The 26,953-nt window shown below is 42.1% G+C and overlaps 2 protein-coding genes across 2 annotated transcripts in view; one reads left to right on the forward strand and one right to left on the reverse strand.

Annotated features, from left to right (window-relative positions):
• The window catches only part of gabrb1 (gamma-aminobutyric acid type A receptor subunit beta1), a 55,211-nt gene extending 40,546 nt beyond the window's left edge, over nt 1–14,665 (forward strand). Inside the window, exons 5-9 of the mRNA XM_085767522.1 lie at nt 4,135–4,217; nt 9,572–9,715; nt 11,673–11,825; nt 12,971–13,224; nt 14,140–14,665. Of these exons, the coding sequence (XP_085623648.1) occupies nt 4,135–4,217; nt 9,572–9,715; nt 11,673–11,825; nt 12,971–13,224; nt 14,140–14,481 (976 nt within the window). The 3' untranslated portion in view covers nt 14,482–14,665. The remainder of the gene's footprint in view (nt 1–4,134; nt 4,218–9,571; nt 9,716–11,672; nt 11,826–12,970; nt 13,225–14,139) is intronic.
• A 6,771-nt stretch (nt 14,666–21,436) lies between these two features.
• commd8 (COMM domain containing 8) lies at nt 21,437–26,546 on the reverse strand. The gene is made up of 5 exons (XM_085768339.1): nt 26,410–26,546; nt 24,948–25,103; nt 23,918–24,070; nt 22,853–23,008; nt 21,437–21,697 (listed from the first exon to the last, which is right to left on the reverse strand). Exons 1-5 carry the CDS (start codon nt 26,452–26,454, stop codon nt 21,677–21,679), a joined length of 531 nt encoding a protein of 176 aa, XP_085624465.1. The 5' UTR covers nt 26,455–26,546; the 3' UTR covers nt 21,437–21,676.
• Between the last annotated feature and the right edge of the window lie 407 nt (nt 26,547–26,953).

Genomic DNA, 26,953 nt, shown 5'->3' on the forward strand with positions numbered 1-26,953 from the left:
ACACTGTGTTCATTAAATGGATCAGCAGCAGATGTGGACCAGTGAAACAGACGATGACCTTGTGACTCACAGGTTATGGATTCTGTCGGTCTGACAACCTGATCACTATAAGTGATTATTATTTTAAATAATGTTGATCGTAAACTCTCAAAGTGTTTGTTGATCATGTGATTAAACCCTGGGAGGACAGTAGCTCCCCTTCACTTTGGCTTCAGACTTCTCACAGTTTCTGAAGGAGGGAAGATTTATTTCACAGTGCCATGCTGCAGAGTCATTATGCCTGCCGGCTCCCACAATTATTCATCCAGCGTGCTGCTCACTGCTGACACAATAGCTATATTTAGGTTTCCCAGAATGACCTCACCACAGACTGCATGTTGGTTGTAAGTAGCTCTCAGTTAGACAAAGAAGATGTACAACACACACACACACACACACACCACACACTGTGCATGCACATTCAGCAGCGATGATGATGATGATGATGATGATGATGATGATGATGATGATGATGATGATGATGATGATGATGATGATGATGATGATGATGATGATGATGATGATGATGATGATGATGATGGTGGAGGTGGTGGTGGTGGTGGTGGTGGTTACGATGATGATGATGATGATGATGATGATGATGATGATGATGATGATGATAATGATGATGACAACTGCCCTCACTGACAAAAAGAAAGAGGACGAAGCAGGTTAAGCTGTGTCTGTGTGTGTAAATAACAAAAAAGTTGACATGGCAATTAGAATCCAGTTTTTGGACATTTCACATCTGTAATGACGGGAAGAAAGACAGTTGTTCTTTGCTAAGACATGAGGGACAATCATGAGAGTGTCCAGGGCTGAAGATCCCCTAAATTTAAGTCTAAGATGGATTATTTGTACATGCAGTATGTCCCACTCTTGAGGACAAACTATGTCAGTAACAGAATGATAGATCTTTGTAAATACAGCACAAACATTCACTAGGACCAAAGATGAATCACAGTATTGATTTTGATTGCCAAAGGTCAAATGTCAAGGTCATTGTGACCTCACAAAATAATTTGAACCTTGTGATCTTAGAACTTTTGTGCACATGTGCATTGGGACTTCAGGATAAACAGATTAGACGTTGGTAATTTAAAGGACAATTCTGGGCAAATTCAACTTGGGGCTGTATTTTCCTAATATTTTAGGTCTAAAAGAAGGAATCTGAAGATTTTCAGATTAATTGCTCTGGATGAATGTAACCTGAAACTAGTCTGAGTGGCAGACTGACAGCGGTGAGGCGGTGTTTCTGGTCCCCATAACAGAAGTGAGGTCATGAGTCTGTGAGGCAGAATGTGACTCTGTCCATATTCTGACTGTGAATCACAGGTTAGCGTTCGGCAGCCTGTGATTGAAGCTGACATGAGAAGTGTTGCAGTTTATGAATGAGTTCATTTGGTATCTTCTGCCTGTGTGTGTGTGTGTGTGTGTGTGGGGCAGGGGTGTGTGTGTGTGTGTGTGTGTGTGGGGGGTGCTCAGAGTCAGAGCTGCGGGTGCAGTGACCACATCCTGAGATCCTGTGGAGGAGAGGAGAGCAGGTTCAGCACGTGTTTGTTTCAGAGCAGGACCAGTTAGTACGATGTGTCAGATACACAACACAACTGTATTCTTAAACTGTAACACTGCTGAAATATCCATTAGTAGTAGTGTAGACCAGACCAAACACACTCTGGCATCACACACACTGCTGAGCACAACGCTACTCCTGTCAGAACATTAACCAGACTGGTCTTAATGTTATTCCAAAGATATAATTGATGTTTACACTATACAGCATGTGATAATGATAGGTTAGGATGATAGGTGGGGCCATCACTCATATATATTGCTCATAAAATGGTTAAAATGTTGAATGTTTCATGTGTAAGTGTTTAATTTAAATATTTTGGTAAGGATGAAGAAGCCATGGAAAAATGATTAAAACAAAATATCAAGTTTTAAATGAAATTACAAATGGTTCAGAATGAACTCTTCAAACTGGCCACTGATATACACCAATCCACCTCAACAATAAAACCTGTCACCTGTTTCAATGCTGTGGCTGACTGATGTATACAGTATGTGCTCACACACACACCAGTCACAACGTTCTCCATCAGTGGAGGGTAAAGCAAGGGGACTCCTTCTATCTGCTCAGTGATTCCTGTTATGGAACATAACCGGGACAACCGGGAAACTCTCATCTCAGAGTGGACACTACAGCACTGCAGGTGTTTCTTTTTTGTTTGTTTGTTTTTTGTTTAATCTTGTGAGTCTGTGTGTGTGTGTTTGTGTGTGTCAAAATGTGACACCTACTGTACTGTACCTGTGGGCTGACGTTGTCAACCTGCAGGATACAGTCAGAAAGTGGAGCTGAGATCACCATGACGCCTGGTGATGGTCTGTCCACACCATCAACGTGCTCCTGCTCCATTATTCATCCAGGAGCTCCTGATGTGATGAATATTTCTAGTACAGATATGGACTGTCCCACAATCTTCACCATGAAACTAATGAATATTTATGGTGAAGGGCTTTTTACATGAGGTGTGTGTGTGTGTGTGTGAGAGAGAGAGAGAGATGTGTGTGGCTCCACACTCAGCAGAGTGAAGAGACATGGTCAAGCATAGCATTATTGTGTTTCTCTAGGCTTCCATGTCATCACTGTTAATCCTTTTCTCTACTACTAAATGTTTGTGCATACTGTAGCATTATTTACTATAATTATACAAACGTATAGTTTCCTCTAAACTCTTCTAAATATTTCTACAGCTGTGCGCTCTGCATAGCTGTGGTCAGACTGCAGAGCAGACTCATTATTAAAGATGCAGGTGATATCATACAGATACACTTAAAGTGCATCTCCACAGCACCTGTGCTGAAACCAGATAAAACCATCTACTGGAGCTAGTTTAAAGTGAGAACCTTTCACTTATCTAAGACTGCATTAAGAAAAGATGTTCCCCTGGAGAACAGCATCGGTACTCAGTCCATTCTCTCAGTGCCTCCATCATGCTACAGAAAAAAGCAGCAGACCAACTCAGTTATAATCTGGATGATATACAGTAGCTATAATTTGGATTCGATCCACACATGAAACTGAAAATGTGTCATCTACTTGAGTAAATCAAGTGTTTTGTCTTTAAAGGGATAGTAGCATTTTTTAAAAGTGGGGTTGTATGATCTACAAGCCCCTAAGTACTTTAATTGCAGTAGAAGACTCTCTGCACTCCTTCCATTAGCAACGCCAGCCCATAGCCCTGCCCAGAGATTTACAACATACATGGACCCAAAAAAATGGCCTATTTTCGTGGCCTAAACCTAACCAACTCACGTACAGTATCCCTCCGGCCCAGGGTTAGCGCACGCCGATCAGCAGTTGGTTAGGTCCAAATAAAAACTGCGTTTTTCCTGCACTTTGAGGGGCTGGAAAAAATTATATTATAGCGAACAATGGAACTGTGTATTTTTTTTTTTTAGGTAAAACCTCTTTTAGGCCACGAAAATAGGCCGTTTCTTTGGGTCCATTCACAACAATGTATATTGTAAATCTCTGTGCAGGGCTATGGGCTGGTGTTGCTAACAGGAAGAGTGTAGAGAGTCTGCTACTGCAATTAAAGTACTTGGGGGGCTATTTGTAGATCATACAACCCCACTTTAAAAAAATGCTACTATCCCTTTAATGTCAAGTTGTGGAGGGACAGGTCCAAACCTAGTTCATGACTCGGCTGTGTTTGTAGTTGAAGATGGTTGGTTAAAAGCTAGTTTCACTGGATGGAGCTAAAGCTGCTGGAACAGACACTAGATGATGTCTTTTGCTGATTGGCATATCCATGGAGTCATCATGTTGTATCATTCTGTCCAGTATTAGTTGGTGTCAGTCTAGTATCAGTGGTAACCAGGACACTGTAAACACAAGCCTGGAGTCTGTAACCAGGTACCAGGGGACTAACCAGAAGGCAGTTACCATGCAGGAGGCTGAGACCAGGAGGCAGTTGCCAGGTGACTGTACATGTAGATGAGGAGGTTGTTTGTGGTGTCTCCTAGTGGAGGGTCCAAGTAAAGACAGTGTGTTTTATGATGAATTCTTCTGAAACCTCCTTCTTTCAGGATCACCACGACAGCTGCCTGCATGATGGACCTACGCAGATACCCATTGGATGAGCAGAACTGTACCCTGGAGATAGAGAGCTGTAAGTGTAACTGATGTTGTGTGTGAGAACAGTCACAGCTACAGAAGACAGTTCTGCAGAAAGCCACTAAATATTATTTTCACCCCTCACCTTGTCTCGTTCACACCTGCAGCCCAGTTGGGTCACACAAACTGGGGAGACAGTGGTGGATGGATGAAAAATTAAAATATCTGTTTAAACATATTAACTCAAACAAAAACAAATGTAAATAATTTCTACTAACATAATCTTTTCTTTTTGTCAGGATCTATCATCCCAGAAACACATTATAACAATTATAGTAAGAATACTAAGTTTAATAAGTGTTGGAATATACATTTTGATTCACACTGAGAAGACAGGTCACAGTAGTTGTACTGTACATCTGACCAGTTAAAGGGATAGTTCACCCAAAATTCAAATTTCACTCATTATCTACTCACCCTTATGTCGACTAAGGGCTGGGAGAAGTTTCAGAGTCCTCCGTGCCTTCTCTGAGTTACAGCGGGGCTCGGCGCAGCACTGCATGTCCATATAACGGTTGTGAACGGAGCTCACTTTTCTTCGTCCAAAAAGACACACCAAAAAACATCCATATACCTCCATAGTGCTCGTCTGTATAATGTCCCTCTTGTATTGAAACCCCAACATGAGAAATTGTTCCGAAAAAAATTAAATAAGTCTATATTTTAAGCTTGTTTGTAGTGGAAGCTCCGAGTGTCTCAGTTCAGTGCTCTGCCGGTGTCAGTGCAAATCGCGTGAGATTTATTTAAAGCAGAAGTAAGTGATATATTTGTGTTAATATAAGTCTTAAATAGTTGTATCTTCCGACAGCAATCACTTACATAGAGTGTTTGGACTGAAACACGGGTCTGTCAGTCCCTCTGCTCTGCTCTGAGCCGAAGAGAAAACATTTATCGTATCCTACAGTTTTTATCCAATGAGGAGAGAGAACGGCATGCAGGGCTGTGTGTGCAGCCAAGGAACGCCGTGAATGTGGCGACGTAGCGACGAGGACTGTTATGGTGCGTTCAAGGAAACTCGTATTTTTCCGACCGTGAAGTGGTACCAGTTCGATCTGGTACGAGTTCACGGGTCAGAAGTTACGAGTGGCCGTTATAGTGACTTTCACCGGTAAAACAGGTCGGAAAAACACGAGTGGGTTGCCTGAAACGCTACAAAGTCGTAAGTTGTGACTTGAAGCTGTAATTTACGATTTCAAAAGCCTGCCTGGAACGCAGCATTAGCGAAAACGACCGGACCACTTACTTCTGCTTTAATTTTTTTCGGAACAATTTCTCGTGTCGGGGCTTCAATACAAGAGGGACATTACAGACGAGCACTATGGAGGTATTTGGATGTTTTTTGGTGTGTCTTTTTGGACGAAGAAAAGTGAGCCCCGTTCGCAACCGTCATATGGACATGTAGTGCTGCACGGAGCCCCCCTGTAACTCAGAGAAGCCACGGAGGACTCTGAAACTTCTCCCAGCCCTTAGTCGACATGAGGGTGAGTAGAAATTTGAATTTTGGGTGAACTATACTTTTAAAGTTAGGGTTGGAGATCCTGGAAAAACGGTTCTATCAGGCCACATTTTGAAAACACACAAGTCAAAAATCCCAACCTTTCCTCTGACTGCTCTCTGAAGCCACGCCTCCACCTTTCCGCGGACATGGGTGAAGACACCCAGGGCTCTAGTTTCGTAGACCAGGCATAGTCTAGGCTCAGCGCAGTTGTGCAGCGCCAACGGGGTGTGTCCAGGCGCATTTTGCAAGTTTCATGCGCTGCGCAGTCCGGCGTAGACCGGCGCAGGCACTCCGTCCTCATGTCCCTCCTACCGGCACAAGTGGGAAAGGAGGAGGAGAGAAGGTGTGGAGTGGGATTAACACAGCCGATTCAGATCTTCACCAATCAAATGAGCTCCTCTCCTCACCTTTAACTGCGCCGTGGGCGATGCGCACTGCAATTTAGTAATTTTATACTTGGACATGGACAGAGGAGACAGCGACACCAGAGGCCGAACCTCTCCCAGGAGGAAACAGGTGTTTTGGCCCGGAGGTCCGAGCTCAGAGTGGCTGAATAATGAGTTTACTAATATCGGGTTTGATCAGGTTTGACCTAATACACTGAGAACCGCTGCCCAGTGTAAAAAAACAAAACAAAACACACACACCCTTTCCACTAATAAAGACACTCACATTTAGTAACCCATATTTAAAACGCTGTGTAACAAAGATGAGAAGTGTACACTGATCACAACATAAACAGAAGCATCTCAGCTTAAAGGATACATTGCCAAGTGTCTCTCTGAGAGAGATGGTAGTTATTTCGTTTTTTTAGTTTTTCGTTACTTTCATCACAGTTTCAGCTGTGTTAATTCAGTCAGGCTTAGTTTCCATTACGTGTGCCAACAGCCTTTGATCTGACGTCAGATGTGACGGGACAATCTATATAGATATAAATTCACGTGTTGATTCCATTAGTTGCATTAAATAGTGTTTGTTGTGATTATTTATTGCATCTAAGTATGCCTGGAACTGTGGAAACCTGCCTGTGAGGTCTTGGTGACGTATGCGCACTGCAGGCCAGTCAGTCAATCTACCACTGCACCGGCTGCACTTCGCCTTGCGCCGAGAGTAGACCAGGTTTGAGGTGGCGAGCTTTCGGCGCACTCTCGGCGCGGCTTTTTGGCACGAAACTTCCACTGCGCCAAGCTGAATCTGTGACACCTCCCCATGCTGCGCCGCCACACCCATCTCGGCGCAGCGCGGCCAAACTGACCGTGTGCCGGGCTGCGCTGGTCCAAACTTACACTGCGCCACCACCTTGCGCTGTGGGGCCCGCAACGCGCATTGCCAGAACTACACTGTCACCCGTCAGACTGGAGTGTGGCTTCTCTGCGGACGTAGGTGAAGACTCTGATCGCTCAAGCGGGAGGAGGAGAGAGAGAGAGAGACGGCAGCTTGATTGGGTGTAGACTAGACATGAAGGCATCTGATTGGTTTTTCCTTTTTGGAGTGAAAAGCATGGATTGGTCAGAGTTGTGTCAGACAGAGGTCTGATTATTTTCCTTCCTTTTTCTGAATCCATGATGTATTGACTACTCTCAGGATAGAAGGACCATTTCACCCAGTATAACAAAATGTGTTTCTGAACAGGATTACCAACTATAACTTTAACTCAAAGATGTCATTGTTTCAAATTCTGCACCTGTGTTCAAAGTATATCAACATCTTTTCTCACATGAATGGATAAAAAAATTATAAGAAATCATAATGAAGCTTTCTCATAATGAGAAGAAGATAATTCCCTTAAATCCAGCTGCCTTAAGATAAGATGACGAGACAAACTACTCCAATTAAACAGCTCTAATTAGTGAAGGGGCAGCAGAGGTTCACTTCACTGTGGTGCAGACTGTGGACACAGAGACCTTGTACAGTATGTAAAGGCAGATTTTATATTGTTCAAGTTTAGCTAGAGGGAAAGAGGAAGATGTTCAACAGAGATGAACAGAAAACCAGAGGAAGAATTCCTACTTTATAAACGTGGGTTTATTCAATATATTTCAATATGACCCGCTTCATAATCCAAAAGGACGTAGTAATCTATTTACTTAGCCTATCCCCTACCAGGATCAAGTGCCACACCCCGTATAGGGTGAACCAGAACCAGAACCTGAAATCAATAATGACAAAGCCCACTGAGGCCAACAAAGACTAATGGTTTTAACTAGGATGTCATTTAGACTGCACAAAGAGGGATCACACACCTGTACTATAAGTGTCAAGACCCAGGAAGGAGCTGTAGAGGGGTAAAGTGGTCACATGACCTACGATGATAATCTGATGGAAAACATGAGGTCATTTCAGACTTCCATCCAGCCCATCCAACCAATCCAAGATGATGATGATGATGATGATGATTGTTGCTCCAGAAGTGCAGCCCTAAACAGGGTTGCTGAATGAAGTGTTTACCTGTTTATTGGTGAATTTAGGTTTAGCCTATGCACACACTGCATTAGAAATTCTCTGCAAGACTAACGAGTATTTTTCTGGAGGAGGATCAGTTGCTCAGAGCAGTGTGCAGACCTCAGGCCTGGGTAAAGCAGGAGCTGGTGATGGTCTGGACCCAAGAGCAGAGCCTGGTTTACACTCTCTCTACAACAGAGCGTGGAGCTGCTGCTGATCAGCCTGACTTCATGCACGCTCCCCTCCAGCAGCTCTTTGCTCTGCTGGCTCCAAAGTTCAGCTGAAGCTGCTTATAATGTTCAAGTGGACCCAGGTGCAGAAAACACTCCGTGATAAAGAAGAGAAACGCATTAACTTTATTAACCAACTTAATATTTCTTCCTTTGTTCAAATAAAGATGGTTACAGACAGGAAAAGGCAGCTAATTAACTGAACTGACCTCAGACAGACACTGAATTAAGTGACTAAATGACTCTTCATTAAGTAGAGCAGCACTGGACTGAGGGGACACTGTTCTGGCTTCTCCAAGGTTTAGGTGCAAACTGAGCCACACAGGTGACGGGTGAGGCTCAAGTGAGGCAGACTATGGCTGTCAGTCCCTCCCAGAGTAACTCCAGTCCAACATGATTAGCTTCAGTCTCAGGACCACAGACAGCTCCTGCAGGTTTGTGCTTATTTGTCATCATTAGTGTAAATAAGCACACCATAATAATAATAATAATAATTCCATGAACACAAACTCTAGGTATTTGGCTCAACCTGTGGAACTTGAAGTGTAACACATATATACACATTACACATACATACAGTACAGCTAGTAGACCCTGCAGCACCACATTATGTAATAATGCCGCATTATGTAATACAATTCTTGAACACAATGTGTAATATACTTTGCCGCATTTTGTAATAAGATGTCACTAATGCACCAATTCTGTACATTTTCTTCATAAAAAAATGCAACACCTGCATTTTTTAATAATTTGGTGCATTATGTAACAACTTATTACAAAATGCGTTAAAGTTTATTACATATTGTGTTCAAGAATTTTATTACAAAATGCGGCATTATAACATCATGAGGTGGAAATTTATTACATTATTACGTAATGCGGTGTTATTACATAATGTGGTTCTACAGATCCACATATCACTTTGCTTGTGATGAGAATCCCAACCAACTGCTTTAAACACCACCTCTGTCAGCTAGACCACACACTTTCTATGATTGCAGCATCCTCACCTGTCCAGAGGAGAAAACACTCCTCAGGTCCAAACTAAACAGGGCAGGTGAGAAAGCACCCCGAGTCTGTGTGTGTCATGATGCACACACTGTATTGTGCCTGGATTTATGCATGTTGGACGTTTTAGTTGAAGTGTGACCTGTTGTGTTCCCCTTGCCTCCCAAGATGGATACACCACTGACGACATCGAGTTCTACTGGCAAGGAGGAAGCAATGGCGGTTCTGTTACTGGGGTGGAGAACATCGAATTGCCCCAGTTCTCAATCATAGACTACCAGACCCTGTCCAAAAAAGCTGTGTTCGCCACAGGTATCACAGTCACACAGTCACAGGTTAAGTCTCATTAGCACTAAAGGTACACTGGGTAGTACCGGACTCCACTGACACATACACACACACACAGTGTATGTTGCAAGAATAAGTATGTTTTTGTACGTATGGTGTAAAAATGGCTCTCCATAGCAGCATGTAAACATCATGTCAAAGGTGAAGTACGGTGAAGGGAGCATCATGGTTTGGGGCTTTGCTGCCTCAGGGTTAGGGTTAGGCCTGGACAGTTTGCCATCATCAAGGGCAAAATGACTTCCAGAGTTTATCAAGGCTGTCAGGGTGGCTGTCCACCAGCTGAAACTCAGCAGGACAATAAAGTAAATCTACTAGATCATCTAGAGTAGCTTCAAAAGAAGAAAATCCACCTTTGGGAGTGGCCCAGTCAGAGCCCAGACCTGAATCCAATAGGGATGCTATGGAATGACCTCCAGAGAGCCGTTCACACCAGACATCCTATAATAACATGGCTGAGCTAGAGCAGTTCTGTCTGGACCAATGGTCCAGAATTCATCCTGAGTGTTGATCAGTTGTGATCTGCAGCTACAGGAAACGTTTGGTTGAGGTTGCTGCTGCCAGAGGACCTTCAACCACTTATTACAGTAAATCCAAGGGTTCACTTACTTTTTCCACCTGCACTGTGAATGTTTAATGGATATATTTAATAAAAACATGAAATATTATATTGGTGGTATCAGGTTAAGCGCATTGTGTTTGTTTATACTTGTGACTTAGATGTAGATCAGAACACAATGCAGAAAACTAAGAAATCCCAAAGGTTCACATACTTTTTCTTGCCACTTGTAAATGGAAAATATATCAGTGTCTGGCAATATTGTCCACCTGACATTCATGCCAATAAAAGCATATTCATATTCAATTGAAACTAAGCAGTGATCAAGCAAGGTAGAGTTTGAATGCAGAGAGGGGGCAGTAAAAACAGTTTCTGATTGTTTTGCAGCAGATGTGTTACATCACACCCTGCGTGCTGTGACTAGGTGGGAGCTACACTACCCAGAAGCTGATGCCCAAACCTACTAAACACATACAATTAACTTGTGTGTGTCTCCCAAAGTTCATCTGTGTGGTTTATTTCAGGGTCTGTTCCACACACAGCTGTGCTGACTATAAAAAGCAGAACAGACTAATTTTAGCTTCAGTTTGAGCCTCTCACACAGAGTTGCTTGTAATGTTAGCATCCTGAGAACATGAGAACGTTCCTCTCCAACACAGGGCCAACAAAACATTTAGGGACAATACCCATATGCTAACAATGGCCTACAGATACTCATGGAACTACTAACTACTCCAGGTACAACACTGGAAACTCCATTCTCTCTCACTGCACTGTAAACACAACTCTATTGACCAGCCTCCTTGCCTGTGCTACACTAAGACCCTCGTTATACTTGCTGTAAACTACGCGTACGCGAGCGCATCATGGCTGCCACGCGTAATCTGCGTCCGTTTGATGCGTCGGCTGCAACCGAACGCACATATCGACGCGAGGTGACGCGACGCAGGATACGCGTGGCAGCTTGCGTACGCGTAGTTTACAGCAAGTATATCTCGGCCCTAAGTCACCGGGTCAGACTGACTCCACTCCGCATGATGTTACTAGTTGTAAATATTTAGCAACAACCAAGTTGAAGATTAGAACTAGTTTGCATTGATCTAATGTTTTAAGTAAGCTCTACTCATGTCAGAGAAGTAAAACTCTCTCTCTTTTTTAGCATCTATGCTTCATTCTGTAGCTACAACACAAATAGAAAGGGGTGTCAGGTGGAGTAATGTACAGGAAGATAGATACAGACTGAGGTCTGGAGAGAAAATGAAGATGGGCCGAGGGGCCCAGGGAATCAGATCAGGTGACAGTGCCTTGTGAAGATTGATTCAAGTTGTATATTGTACAGCCTCCCTGTTTCTCCCTCTCTTACAGGCTCATATCCACGTCTGTCCTTGAGCTTTAAGCTGAAGAGGAACATTGGCTATTTCATTTTGCAGACCTATATGCCCTCCACCCTGATCACCATCCTGTCCTGGGTCTCCTTCTGGATCAACTATGACGCTTCGGCTGCAAGAGTTGCCTTAGGTCAGTGATGTTTCTGTTCTTTACACATTAGCTGCTAGATACAACTTTCTGTTAGAAAGGTTCTGGGCTCCTGACTGATTGTTTTCTAGTGTGGGACATGTCCATGTATCACACTGACCTTAAACATCACACTGTCCTCACATGGACTGACCAGCTCATGTTAACCATGCTCACCATGTCATTATGTTAGCATGCTAACATTACAGTAATTACAAAATGTACAGCTGTGTGCTTATATATCAAGCTAATGGACAAATGAGCATTGTGTATACACTGCTGTTTTAAAATAGAACATTAGTTTTTTAATAATCCATGGTGGATTCTCAATGCCAAAAACAAGATACATATAAAACAATGCTGTTTTGTATACAACAAATATGATGCTTGGACACAGTCCATTCTGTACTCATGTTTGCATCTTTGACAAGAACTGTTGAGCAATCAATCATCTCACCTCCTTATATTAAAAATATATATGGGTGATTAATTGTGCAGTATCAGTGCCCAATAGCAAAAAGCCACAATATAATCCTGTTTTCTATACACAGTACATTCTGTAATACACACATGTAGAACCTTTACCTGCGTGTCAAGTATGTTGGTCATCAGAAAATGGCTTGCTCCTTTTTTGGCAACTTCGTGAACTGATGCAGCTGGTTAATACATGGTCTTTACTTTGTAGCATGAAGCTTTGTAACTCTGTGTGTCTCAAAGTTATGGTCTTACAACAAACTAAGCGTAGCATGGACTTCACACGTTATACAGTTTATTTATTACAGGTGATGCTCACACAACTTAGATCGTTTATGCGCTCAGCGCTCGCAACACTCAGACATCACTCATGTCAATTGTGTGACCGGAGGAAGCAGACTTGCACTACATGGACGTTTCAAAATAAAAGGAAATTTAGTCTGTGTCATAGACTATCATGGTGACTGGAAGCTATTTGAAAACATGAAGCTGCGGTCCAATTGAGGTAGTGTTGTCAGTGGTTATCTTTATAACACTGAGATGATGTCACTCCATGGTTGGACCAATAAAAATGTGAATGCATTTTCCAGTAGCTATGACGACCCTTCAGAGTGCTGTCAAGCTGAAAGACCTCGATCTGACTGACCTTTCCCACCACATGTGCTCGTCTGCAGGTATAACCACGGTGCTGACCATGACCACCATCAATACCCACCTAAGGGAGACTCTGCCCAAGATCCCATACGTCAAGGCCATTGACATTTACCTCATGGGATGCTTTGTCTTTGTATTTCTGGCCCTGCTGGAGTACGCCTTTGTCAACTACATCTTCTTTGGCCGTGGTCCTCACCTGCAGAAGAAGGTTGCAGAGAAGGCTGCCAAGTCCAACAATGAGAATAAGAGCAGACTGGAGAGCAACAAAGTGCAGGTGGGAAAAAGGTTTTGTTTTCTTATTGACGTCATAGATCCAGATACAAAGATATGATACAAATACGATAAGAATGACTTTATTAATCCCCAAAGGTAAACTAATGGCAGCTCATCTACCATTTGCAGAAGAATTTAAAAAGCCTGATGGCTGCAGGTACAAAGGATCTTCTATATCTCTCCCTACTTCAGCAAATACAGACATTTTGATTTGATTTGTAGTGTACATGAATATATTTGAAACACATCCTCCAAGTAACGCACTGTGAATAAAAACAACATCACATCTGTGGTGTCCACAGCTGTCCCTGTATGATGTCCACAAGCAAGTATAACTGAGGCTTGAGGCTGGATTTTCTGCTCTAATTCTGGAAGTTTCATTCACTCACCCATACTCAAAGAAAACTGCATGTGCTATATGTTTAACCAAGTATTCTTCAAACTAACTAGGTCGGAAGAGCTTTTGTATGACCACGTTTTAATGGAAGTATACCACATCTCAATGAAAAGGGAAGGGAAATGGAAAATCTTAAGTGCACTAGAGCGAGATAGTGTAACATTCCAGCACCTTCTAAGTAAATAAGTCTGTGCGTCTAAAATTAGAGCAAATCAGATAAGCACACACACACACACACACACACACACACACACACACACACAGGATCATCACACGAGGTGCTGGTCCTTTACATTCAGATGAAGTAACACCCTGCCGCATAGAAAGCTGTCATGAGTCTAGGATGAATCAGATGTTGACCAGTGGGCTCATGGGTACATCCCTGTGTGTCTTAGGTTAGTGTCATGAATAATTCACTCACCTGGATAAAATGCCTTTTGTTTTTAGGGACACAGCCTTTGTCTAATTGGCCATTTTGTGTACAGAATGAATTTAATCAAATTTGGTGACCTCCCTTAGGTTGATGCTCATGGCAACATCCTCCTGACCAACCTAACGAGTGAGATGGGTGGGGCAGATATGATGGGTGCTCTCAACGACCCTCGGGCTACCATGTTCTCCTACGACAGTGCCAGCATACAGTACCGCAAGCCCATGGCCAGCCGAGACCTGTACGGACGACCGGCCCTCGACCGGCCAATAGGCCATAAGAAGGGCCGCTTGAGGAGACGGGCCTCGCAGCTCAAAGTCAAGATCCCCGACCTCACAGATGTCAACGCCATAGACAAATGGTCCCGCGTCGTCTTCCCAATCGCATTCACCTTCTTCAACCTGGTCTACTGGCTTTACTATGTCCACTAGGGCGGCAGCAGTGAGCCTGTGTAGCAGCACCACTGCTAGTGATTTGAAATGCTACCTAGGTCTTGTACAGCCATTTATATAAATGCTGTTTTGGAACGAGTAAAACTGGACGTCTTTACAATGTAAATACAATTTACTACATACATACATATATATATATATACATATATATACATATATATATATATATATATATATATAGTATATACATATACATATACATATACAAATACACACACACAGTGGGGTCCAAAAGTATGACACCACTTTAGGACCCCACTGCTTATATGTGTATATATAGTATATATATATATATATATATATGTGCGTGTGTGTGTATATATATATAAAACAGAGGTATAATTTCTAAAAAAAATAAATAAATAAATCTATCACTTTTACTGTACTCATCCATACAAAATAGATATAGAGAAAAATAATAAGACACAATAGAGGTATGGTATTTCTAAGTCCAAGCTTGCCAAAAAGACTTTGGTGACCCCAACATTATGGGCAATTATCTTCATTTGTTCTTTCTCTTTTTCTGACCTTCTGTTATCTCACTTTTTGCATGTGAATGGAACACAACTTTAATTTGCTTTTAAGGTTAAAAAAAAAAGGAAGACACAGAAGCCCAGTGCAAAAACAATGGGTAACTAAACAGTTTTCACTTGATCTTGTGACTGTAGCTCATCCAGCTAACAAGCAGAAGACATTGGGTGAATGCCATCATAATAAGGTAGTCCTCCTTTGCGGTACTTTTTGTGGAGTTGGGTAAGTAGCGTTGTGTTGATATCCTTCTCTGACAGCCATCTGTGAACTAATAATCATGTTACATTGCTTTTCATGAATGACATGATTTTGTTAGGACTGTGCTGAGTGCATGTGCATTAATCTGCTTCTGCACTGTAAACCAAATTCACTTTCCTTTCATATCTATTAAAAAAAAAAAGCTTTGCATGGCTCAAATGGGCCACTGTATTATAATCATTATATTGTATGCTTTTTAACAATCATTGCATTTTAGATAAGCACATGGTAGATGGTAATTGGAACTCCACTAATCTAAAAAAATATATAATGTCAGATTTGTACCCAAGGTATTCTCACAGTGTCTGTGAGCATGTACAATGCAATTTTCTTTAAAAGAAATCAGGTAAAGAATGACCAATGATGTCACCATGCTTTCAAAAACCACATTCAAAAATGTCAAGCCCTGATAAAACAGGCTGCTGGTGTTGAAATGCCCAGTGCCACTGTCTTTTAACCATTACAGACCAATATTGGACATTTTTGTCAGTTACCGGACGTTTTACTGTATGTCTAGAATTGTAGTATACCTTCCCCCAAGTCAAGTGATCTAAAGGCCTATTTGAGGTCAATATTTGCTTATTATATACAGTATATTTGATGTCCCAGCTCCAATCCCAAATACAATCTATAGAAGAGAATCCGGTAATGAGGACAGAGGGGCAAGTGTGCCCAACAAATCACATCCCACCAAGTGCATGCAGTGGCCAGCCCACTGGTCCGAGAAATAACATCCACATTCGCCGATTCTTCACCTCACAAATTATGTCCCAATGCCAATGCATGTGCCAGTGCAAGAAGCAGTGTGTTCTTTACATTATACAGGGCAGCCAGATGGAAGGACAGAAGATTAGCCAATATCAAAAAGAGAAACGACTAAGCTATCGCAGACCCTAGAAGAACTATAAAAATGACACAATTAACTAAAATATTATATGTCATTTATTGGTAATGAAATGACAAGTTAACATTGACAATAAGCCAACATCTGTTAGCAAAATTGTAAGCTCAAGGCAAAGTTAGAAACTAGGTGTGGCAGGACGAAGGAGGGCCCGGGCGGGGTTCAAACCCTAGTCTCCCGGGTAAGAGTCGTGTGCACTGACCATTCAACCAAAGGGACATCCCTGTGGTCAAGTGGGCACATGATCAATTGGAGGCATAGTGACAGGACCGTCAACTGTCACATAGCGTTGTGTCTAAATTTACTGCTCACTGTCCAGGGAGTTCTATGCGCATTGCATATGGTATATTATTGCTTGGTTGACTGCTGGTTGGCCACTACTTTTCACAGTGCATTATGGGAGTCCACCAATGTTGGACAAAATTATCATAATACATTTGGACAGCACAAAATAGTAAACTCCATATGTGGTGGACGATAGGGAGAGGTGGATTTAGGACACAGCTTAGCTAATACTATTCAACTAAACTGTAAGTCAAGACTAGAAGCGAGCTGACATTAGCTTTTCAACCACTATACTATACGCATATTCTTACTAGTACAACAACCAAAGTCTTTGTCACAATTTGTCTTTGTCAATTTCTGAAAGGGGTGGTTTCCCCCATTTGACTGGTGCTGCATGTTGCCACTGAATCTTTTATTGGTACCCAGTACTGCACTGTGCCGGCCTACTTTTACTCTTGGCTATTCTCAAACAAGCAGGAATAATTCCCCTGACACAAGATGTGGTTGAGATGAGGGAAAGACTTATGGCTGCTAAAATATTATAGGCCAAGAACACTAAAAAGGTTAGGGAAATATCTGGTTGGAGTTCATCAAAGGTCACTGTTAATTGGGAAAAGTTGGCTGATTTCTGAGCTCTTCACTTTCAACCTGGAAACATGAGGGACACAATTCTTCCTGCATCTGCACTGATCTGAAACTGGGTGTCTCCTGTCACACCTTCAGTAACAGAATAGAATAGAATAGAACAGAATAGAATAGAATAGAATATAGTTTATTAATCGGGATGCGGGAAATTCTTTCGTCACAGCGCTCCAGTGTACAAAGGCAAAGAATATTGTAGCAGAATAATACAATACAACAACTTAAAATAGGAGAAAAAGATAAATTACAATTTAAATATTACAAAAATTACAAAGTAAAATATTACCAGAATTACAAAGTTAAAAACTATAAGAATAAACCCCAAAATTTGCCCCTCCCCCCATCTTAACAATATACACAGAAGAAAATATAAGCATACAATAAATAAGACTCTGTTGAGGTGATATTGCACCTAGAAATAAGCTGCTTCAGTGTACAGGCCATAGTGAGCTATTGTACAGAAGAATTGTACACTTTAATGGCCACTGTGGTGCAGCGTGGTGGAATGAGTCTCTTGCTGAATGTGCTTCTGTGGCTGGCCAGCATGTCATGGAGAGGATGGAGAGGGTTGTCCAGTATGGACCTAATCCTGGACAACATCCTTCTCTCTGATACTGCTGTCAGGGAGTCAAGCTCCTCTCCAACAACATGGCTGGCTTTGCGGTTTGTTAAGTCTGCTGGCATCCCGCACCCTCAGTCTGCTGCCCCAGCACGCCACAGCGTAGAGAATGGCACAGGCCACCACAGACTCATAAAACATCCGCAGCATTGTCTGGCAGATGTTGAAGGACCTCGGCCGCCTCAGAAAATAGAGACGGCTTTGGCCCTTCCTGTAGAGTGCGTCTGTGTTTTTAGTCCAGTCCAGTTTATTGTCCAAGTACACCCCTAAGTACTTGTATTCCTCCACTAAGTCCACGTTAACCCCACTGATGGAGATAGGGGTCACTGGAGCCCTGGTCCTCCTCAGGTCCACCACCACCAGTTCTTTAGTTTTTGCCACGTTGAGCTGCAGGTGGTTCTGCTCACACCACGTGACAAAGTTGTCCACCACACCCCTGTTTGTATAGTTCTTTGTTGCAGCAAAAGTGATTAGACCCACGTTCTGCGTCTACGAACCACTGCATTCTCTGCTGTCTGCTCATTTGTAAAGTGGAACTGTATTTTACAGAGACATGCAGTTAGAGTGGGTGAGAGATCCCCCACCCCAACCCTAACCCCACTCCGCCCCGGGCCTTTTGTTTCAACTTTACAACAATTTGGACCTTGCGTTCGCAGCTCTGTCTGTCATTTCTATCAGTCGTATTAACACATTGCTCACTAGTTAAAGACTAAGATCACAGCAACAAACAGACAAGCAACTAACAGTCATGTCATAAACAAACAATGACATCTCACCTGGAGTGCTGACACGAAGAAATTACATGTGATATTCCCCTAAGTCTTTCGAATCTTTGGACCCCTAACTGTCTTTAGCACTGTAAAAATGTCCTTACTCCTAGAAATGATGGCCAGAACCACAACATAGTAATAAACCAGAATTGTCCTTCATTGGTATATAATATAGAACATAGTCAAAGTCAATAAAAACAATCAGATATAAACTGTCAAGCATTTGAGGTGATACCTGTTCTCTTTTTTACAGATTGCCCAGGTCAGGACAGGTGGCAGTACGACCACAGACGCCTGTCTTATCAGGGCTGTAACAAAAAAAGCAGCAAACAGACAGGCTTGTACAGGATACAATAGCAGTGTGCTCTTTTCTCATGGCTGAATATTGTGCCTTTACCGAGAATCTCAATATTTTCACAGGGTTTAACTTCTATCTAGTGAGTAGAATTTAAAGCAAATCATCTTGTACTTTTTTTAGATGAAGAAGAACCAGGAGTACCAGAAACAGACATGGACACTTTAAGCTATTTTCTGAGGCTCTGACGTACAGTACCATTATATAAGCGTAGATTGTAGTAAGACATTCCAGCATTACAATGACAATCTTTTGAATTCCGTCTCCTGGGACTCTCCTCTGAGTCTCCTCCATGCTGTCAGTGTTGGTGTTTGTGGACAGATGGGAGGTGAAGTAAAGAAACAGCTGGTCTTTTTTTCACAGAAGACAGACCCACGTGTCCTGTGGACTACGGAGCTAATGGAACATCTGGTTTGCCCGCAGGCTGTGGACATGGAGGACATGTGCTGGACTCTTGTTGTGTAAAATTACTGTACAATTTTTCTCTCATGCTCTATATGTGCTCTCAAGTGGAACGGGAGGTGGGTGTGCTTGTGTGTGTGTGTCTTGCTGCTTGTCTTAAGACAAACAAAGATACTGTACAGTAGTGTGTGTGTGTGCGCGCATGAGAGAGGCCGGAGGGAGAGGGAGCATATGGACATGTGGGAGAGGGAGAAAACACAAAATAAAATACTTTGTGTCAACTTATAGAGACTTCAAAAAATAGAATTTAAATAAAACTGCTGAAATCTCTACCAACTGCAGTCACTGTGTGTTTCTGTTGCTTAGAGACAGGCAGTGTTGTTTGTTACCCAGAGGTTTAAAGGTGGACGGGTCGACCTTCTAACTAATTATGGTTGAGGTTTAAAACTAAAACTAGCTCTACGTTTTTGTTATAGATCTCCTTCAAATAACACTGAGGTCAGGACTGAGTGTTAACTGGTTTATGAAACTGTTGACATCATCTAAAATATGCAGATTTATACCAGTAATGTCAGTCTACATGAGCTGAGTCAGAGCAGGAGACATGATTAACGGGACATTTAAGGTCCCATGCTGATCCATAATAACATTTTTTATTTTTTATTTTTTAGACAAATACATCAGAGTGAAGTTTTAAATCTCCTCTCTTGGTCTTCTCTCAAGCTGTAGTAAAATCAGGTCTGTGTCAGCCCATCAGAAGAGAGGAGGATCTGAGCCTGTCTTCTGATTGGCTCAATTTCTCATTTTTTTCCTGAGTGACTGAACAAAACATGGCAAATTTAAAGTAAAACAGAGTATCAGAAGAATTTCACTGTGAAGCTCCGATACCTTCACAGTATTACCACAGAACCAAGACCTGATTTATTATCACACTACACTCGGTCATCTATAGGGACCTGGAGTTGTACGTCTGCAAGCAGCAGCTGTTATACAGTTGTTGTATTCGACAGTGGCTCCTCTGTTTCATGGAGGTTACAGTTCACTGTCCCCTGAGGTGGATTTTCCAGGATTGTGTTCAACAGTTACCTGTAAAAAGTGGTACAGTAGGTCCTCCAAAGAGTTCCTCCTGGTAACACAATGAGCCCTTTGAAACTCACCATATCTACCTGTTAAACTCTGAAACCATCTGAGACCATAAATGTGCACCAATGTCACTGTTAACTCTGCCAGCTGAACTGCAGCCTCCATCATATTCAGCTGCTTGTGGACTGCAGACCGGAGGAGGGGGGCTGACGTCTTTCAAGACACTGAGGATCAGGAGTGAAGCTGGAGGAGAATGCCATTAGTCCAGTAAGCATGTCTGAAGCTGTCAGGAGCCACACTCATTCCCATGATTAACGTGGAGCTCTGCAGTGAAGACGAATGCCATTAGCACATTTAGCATGACAGTGTCTGTCGGCAGCTGTGCCCCAGTCTTATTATTAGACATCAGACATGCAGCTGTCTGATCATCTGCAGGAGCTCCACTCAAACGTTACCCTGGATGAGCCAGAGACTCTCCGACTCTGTCCCCAGCTCTAATTATTTCATCTATCCTTCCTATCTTCATCTGTCCTCCGAGTGCTGCTCACACTATTGTGAAGCTCTCCTTGCAGGACGGGCTTTAAAACAGTACTGAGCTGACCATATTTACAGTAAAACTAATTTGGTTCACTGTTAGAATAATTACTTCTTTTCATGTAAACCATTTAGTGTTAAAAGTCTTACCAGCATAAAGAGAAATGAAGGAAACCGAGTTTAAGAGATTTTACAGAGTGTAGACTGGTGAAGAAAAATATGTATATTAAACTGACACATAACGACAACATGAGAAACGGTGAAGATCTGACTTCCTGAATGAACTCTGTGTCTTCTCGAGTCCACAGGTCCAGCTTTTATTTCACACAATATTTTAGAGCTCATGTTTGTTGTTTTACTCTGGAATCATCAATGTGTTGTTGCTCTGCTCCACTAATAATAAAAACAGCTTGATACCTGCTCTGTTATATTATATATAATGTTGTGTGATGTATGATGGACCCACTCATCATGAAGGAAGGAGCCAAAGGCAGCTATCAACACACCGCAGTGTCTCACTTCATACACAGTGGATGAATTAAATTCAATGAAACTAAAAAGTGAAGAAACATTTACTTCTGCATGTTCATGACACAACACAATTCATTATAAAAACATACAGTGAAAGCTGCTCAGAGACATGACAGGAGCTCCTTGACATTTTCATGATCTTTGTCAACAACATTCAAAATTACACAGTAGAAAATCTCTAACTTCTGTGATCACATGACTCCACAGACTGGACCTTCCTGTGGTGGGGGGCTTCAGTGGGATCAGTGGTCCACAACCTTCCATCATTTCAACTGCAGCATGACCTGCAACAGATTGACACAAATAACATAATGTAACTGAGATGAATTAGAGGTGCCAAATCAATTTAATATCCTGAGGTGATGTTCTTAAATTCTGCCAAGTGGCCAAATAAAGTAAGTTCTGCAACTTTAAAGGGGCGTGCTGGGGTTTTTCTGTCTCACGGTCAGAAAATATCATCAAACAAACACTATTTTAGTTTCTCTCTCAGTACATCCAGAGCCCCAGATTCAGAGTATTAATACTTTGGGGTTATTTTTCACTTGCATGCTTATCGACATGCTCCAGAGCAACAATGAATCAACACTGTAAACCTGTCACTGTCTCGCCTCTCTGGATTGATGCAGATTTAAACTGAACTAACAGTTGTGATGTTTGACCTGGATTAGCTCGCATTACTGATGATGTTGGGAGCTGGTGTAAACCTGGAAAATCCAGCTGCAGCAGACACTGTAACATAAACTCTGTGGTCAGGCCTGTGGGGGGCAGCACTGACCCTTCACATCCAGTCTGGTGACACCTGAGAGGACTGAGGTCAACACAACTGATCCGGGTGGTCATGGTTCAGAGGCCATACCTGTTGCTAAAGAGCGTCCTAGAAAGAACTTATTGACAACAGCTACTGCTTCTGGCTGGAGGGGCGGGACTTGGTCACTCCAACCAATAGAAAGTCTGCATTTCCTTCTCTTTCCAATGACAGCTGATCCGACTAAAATGACTTTAACTGATATATTATTTAACCAGTAAGACTAAGCCAGAGCAGGGACACAACACCATAAGTAAATGTGTGAGCAAAATTTATGAAATACTGAATAAGTAATAAAAAAACAACTAAATAATACCATACAGCCAATTCTATACATGGTTACATATCATTTTGCACTATATTACATCTCCAATGGATCAGGTAAAGTTAAATACTAGGTTGCATTTGTTTTTAATTGTTTAGTACAGTAAAATGTTTTTTTATAGTGAAGACACACACACACACACACACACACACACACCACACACCACACACACACACACACACACACACACACACACACCACACACACACACACACACACACACCACACACACACACACACACACACACACACACACACACACACACACACACACACACACACACACACACACAATTCAGTTGTGTCTACCTTATTAGCAGCCTCTAGTGAATTAATGAGCACATTTAACTCATCTCTATTCATCTCCATGGTGACAGGCCGGAGGGCTCCATCCTCTCTCACATCCAGACTGAGGCTGAGCAGAGGGGTGTGGAGGGACGAGATCTTATCACTGGACAGAGCTAGCTGCAGAGAGACGAGGGAGACGGGAGGAGGAAGTCAGAGAAGGTGACATTTAGGTGTCAGACCTGCCTAAATCACTGACAAGATGTATTCTGCTCACATGCACAAGTAGTTTCTGAAAACTATATCAAGTTTGAAAATGAAAGATGGCATAAATTACATTCATGTGAGTAATAAGGGGTCAAACGTCCTCACACACACGGCATCTGAGTAAAATACGGCCTCTTGAATCTCTTCTAAAGCATGGATGTAGCCTACAGGGCTGTAAAAAAGTCCCCCCTTCCTGAATTCTTATTTTTTGCATATTTGTCACACTTACATTTTTAAGATAATCAAACAAATGTTAACATTAGACAAAGCTAACCCAAGTAAATATGAAATGCAGTTTTAAAATGATTAGTTGATTTATTAAGAGAAAAAGATATCCAAACCTACCTGGCCCTATGTGTAACAGTAATTGCCCCCCTTGTTAAATCATAAATTAGGCAAGGCAAGACATTTTCATTTGTATAGCCCGTTTTTACAAACAGTTTGTCTCAAAGGTCTTTACATGGCATCACAACAACATCCTCTGTCCTTAGACCCTCACATCCACTGAGGAAAAACTCCATGGAAAACCCTTTTAACAGGGAAAAATTGGAGAAACCTCAGGGTGAGCAACAGAGGAGGGATCCCTCACCCAGGACGGACAGACGTGCTGATGTTGTTACATACAAGAAAATAGTTTATAGTTTATGACACAGAATGTGGGAAACATGGAAAAATGTGGGAAACATGGAAACTAACTGTGTCATAACTGTCAGAGCAGTTGAATCAAGAAATCACTTCAGAAATCTCAAACAGTAACACATCAAGCCACAATCTAAAGAAATTCAAGAACAGCTGAAAAACCTGAATGGTTCATTCATTCACCTTTAGCTGCCAGTCAAAGTCCTGTAGCGTAGCAGAGGACATGGAGTTGGTTCTGTCCAGCAGGGCACGGCGGATCTCCTCCTCTCTGGCTCTCAGCACACTCAGCACAGCCTCAGCGTGTCCACTGGCCACACCTGACAGCCCAGCCAGCACCTGTCCACAGCCACAGGAAGACACTTGAGAATCTGACCAGAGAGAAGTCACTCAGCTGCCACCACAACCAACACATCCTGCTGCTCACGGTGAAGCAAAAATCTGGACACGTACACTGTAATGCTGTTAATAATGTATTGTAACTTGATTTGATTTGATTTTTATTTGTCTCAAACAAGCACATCAAAATACAAACAATCTATGTAACAAGAAACAAAACAATAATGATACTGTGCAAGTTTGAGAAGGGGCTGAAGGAAGCAAAGCGTATCAAGTTCAGCCCCCCCTTACATTGTGATTCATGTCATACAGTACATCTGTAGTTCCATACAATTCAGAAGATTAAAAACATATTGCTTTAATATGAAATAGGACCATGATTATAAATAAAAAGAGTAAAATTAGCTGTCAAGTTCTTTATAGCTGCCCAAGAGTGTATGTTTGTACTTACTTTTAAATTGTTTTAAGTTATTGCACATTTTTATATCCTCATCTAGTCTATTCCACCTTTTAGCACCACAAAAATAGATGCTAAAACTTTTCAGGGTAGAATGGATGGTAGATTGTTTAAAGTTACAGTTCCCTCTTAAATCCTATGCTTTCTCTGACCATAAACATTTTTGGGATGTTTATTGGTAGCAACCTATTCCAGGCTTTAAACAAAATCGGACCTGTTTTGAATTGGCTAGGTCCTCAAATCTTAAAATACCCGATTCTAAAAACAACAGATTTGTATGATCAAGGTACCCAGCATGATGAACCATCCTTATGACTCTTTTTTGTAAAATGCAAATCTTTTGTAAAGTGCTTTTATATGTGTTTCCCCATACCTAACTAATGGAAGGCAGCCTTGAACCGGCCCATGTTGTTGTCTCACCTCCTCATCGGAGCTCTTGTTACCCACTGCCAGGCGGAAGAGGGCCGTCAGGGAGCCGAGCAGCTCCAGCCACTCCTCCAGGCTCCAGGTGGCACTGTAGTCCCCCCTCCGAGGAGGCTCCCTCCCGCACAGCCCATCCACCACCCTGTGGCACAGCTACACACACACACACACACCAGGAAGGACTGTGAGCATTGGAGCTCTGTGTTTGGATAAAAATCAAGATACTGACACTACCAAGACCCTGCTCTCAGTCTGTGGATTTCTGTCTGCAGAGCCTCAAACCTGTCAGCTGGTTATAATCTTTACGATAATAATAATAATAATAATAAATTTTATTTGTTGGCGCCTTTCAAGAACCCAAGGTCACCTTACATATAAGAATGAGACAAAAACAAGAAACAAAAACAGGTATAAATACAATAGCACATACATGAATACAAAGAAAATACAGTGTGGCTAGAAACACAGATAAGGTGGATAAAATGGTTAGGGGACAGAGCGTTATAGGGAGTAGGATAATTTAAAAAGGTGTGTCTTGAGGTGGGATTTGAAGGTGTCGATGGAGTCCAGAGTGCGTATGTGTAGTGGGAGTGAATTCCAGAGTCTAGGTGCAGAACAGCTAAAAGCCCGAGCACCAAGTGTGGTAAGTGAGAAAGAGGGGGTGGAAAGCAGGGCGGCGGATGAGGATAAAGGAGGAAGTGTGCGATAGAATATGATACATTCAGTCACATCCACCTATTCATATTCTGCATTGTGCATAATTATGTTTCCCCCCCACAATCTTTGTATAAAAATCTACTTGAAATGCATTTACATGAATGTTAAATTCTATTTGCAATGATAGATAGATAGATAGATAGATAGATAGATAGATAGATAGATAGATAGATAGATAGATAGATAGATAGATAGATAGATAGATAGATAGATAGATAGATAGATAATTTATTAGTACAGACTCTGGGTCCAGTTAAAAATACAACAATACTACAACAGACAACAACAACATACGGGGTAGCCTAGCAGCCCCTTATTAAAAGACACTTATACCAGTGTTTCCAGAGCAGAGCATGACTTCAATGCTACTTCATCTTTCTCCATCTCAGCTTCTCTACAGTTGTTCATCATAATAACCCAGAGCATCAAACCAAATTCCTTGCATGTGAAACCTACTTGGCAACAAACTAAATTATTTCTGAATCACTGACAAGGATTGATTTATGTATTGATTGATTGTTGCCTGGCAGTGACTGTTAGTTATTTACAAATTGTAGCCTATACATTTGGAATAGATGACCCAATACAGCTTCAGATGTAGTCACAGCGTCCGTCCTAGATTGTTCCACACGCAGCTCTCAGTAAGAACCATCACTAAAACTACCGGTATGTGAGTGAATGAGGACGCGCTTAGAAACCTGCAGTGTTGATCATTACTGATGAATACAGCGGTGGATCGTACCTTCAGACTGTCCGCCACAGCTAGCCTGCTCAGAAGGGCCACCATGTTCTCCTACGGTTCCGCCTGCTGATGATCAGCTGATCTCAATCACACGATCACGTGAGTTGCGTTCACTGCAGCTCGGAAAAATGAACCGCGTTGCCTGTAATAATAGTTAACTGTGCGCGCGGAGCAAAAATACGTGTTCGCTACATGTTATTGTTGTTATAACGTATACCTCAGCTTGTCTGTCACAAAATGTCACCAGGAATTGTACAGTTTATTGTTATCTCAGACGCCGAACTCCTTTTCCAAAAGCCGAAGCTCTAGTGTGACCTTGATGTTTAACACAGCAGCAACATGGACAGAATCTGTTATTTTGCAACATGTATGAGGAGTCGAATTTAATGCAAAGTTACAATAATTCATACATTAAATCTGCTGAAAATACAGCAGGCAGAAACTGGAGTGAAAGTGTAAATAATGGGGAGTCTTCGGTGGAGCTGAGTTGGACGGCGCTCCGGGCGAAAGCGGAACGTCTCACAGCCTGTTGTCTCACTGACTG

This window comes from Trachurus japonicus, chromosome 22 (genome assembly GCF_045865225.1).
Source record: "Trachurus japonicus isolate A0001 chromosome 22, Traja_1.0".
NCBI lineage: Eukaryota > Metazoa > Chordata > Actinopteri > Carangiformes > Carangidae > Trachurus > Trachurus japonicus.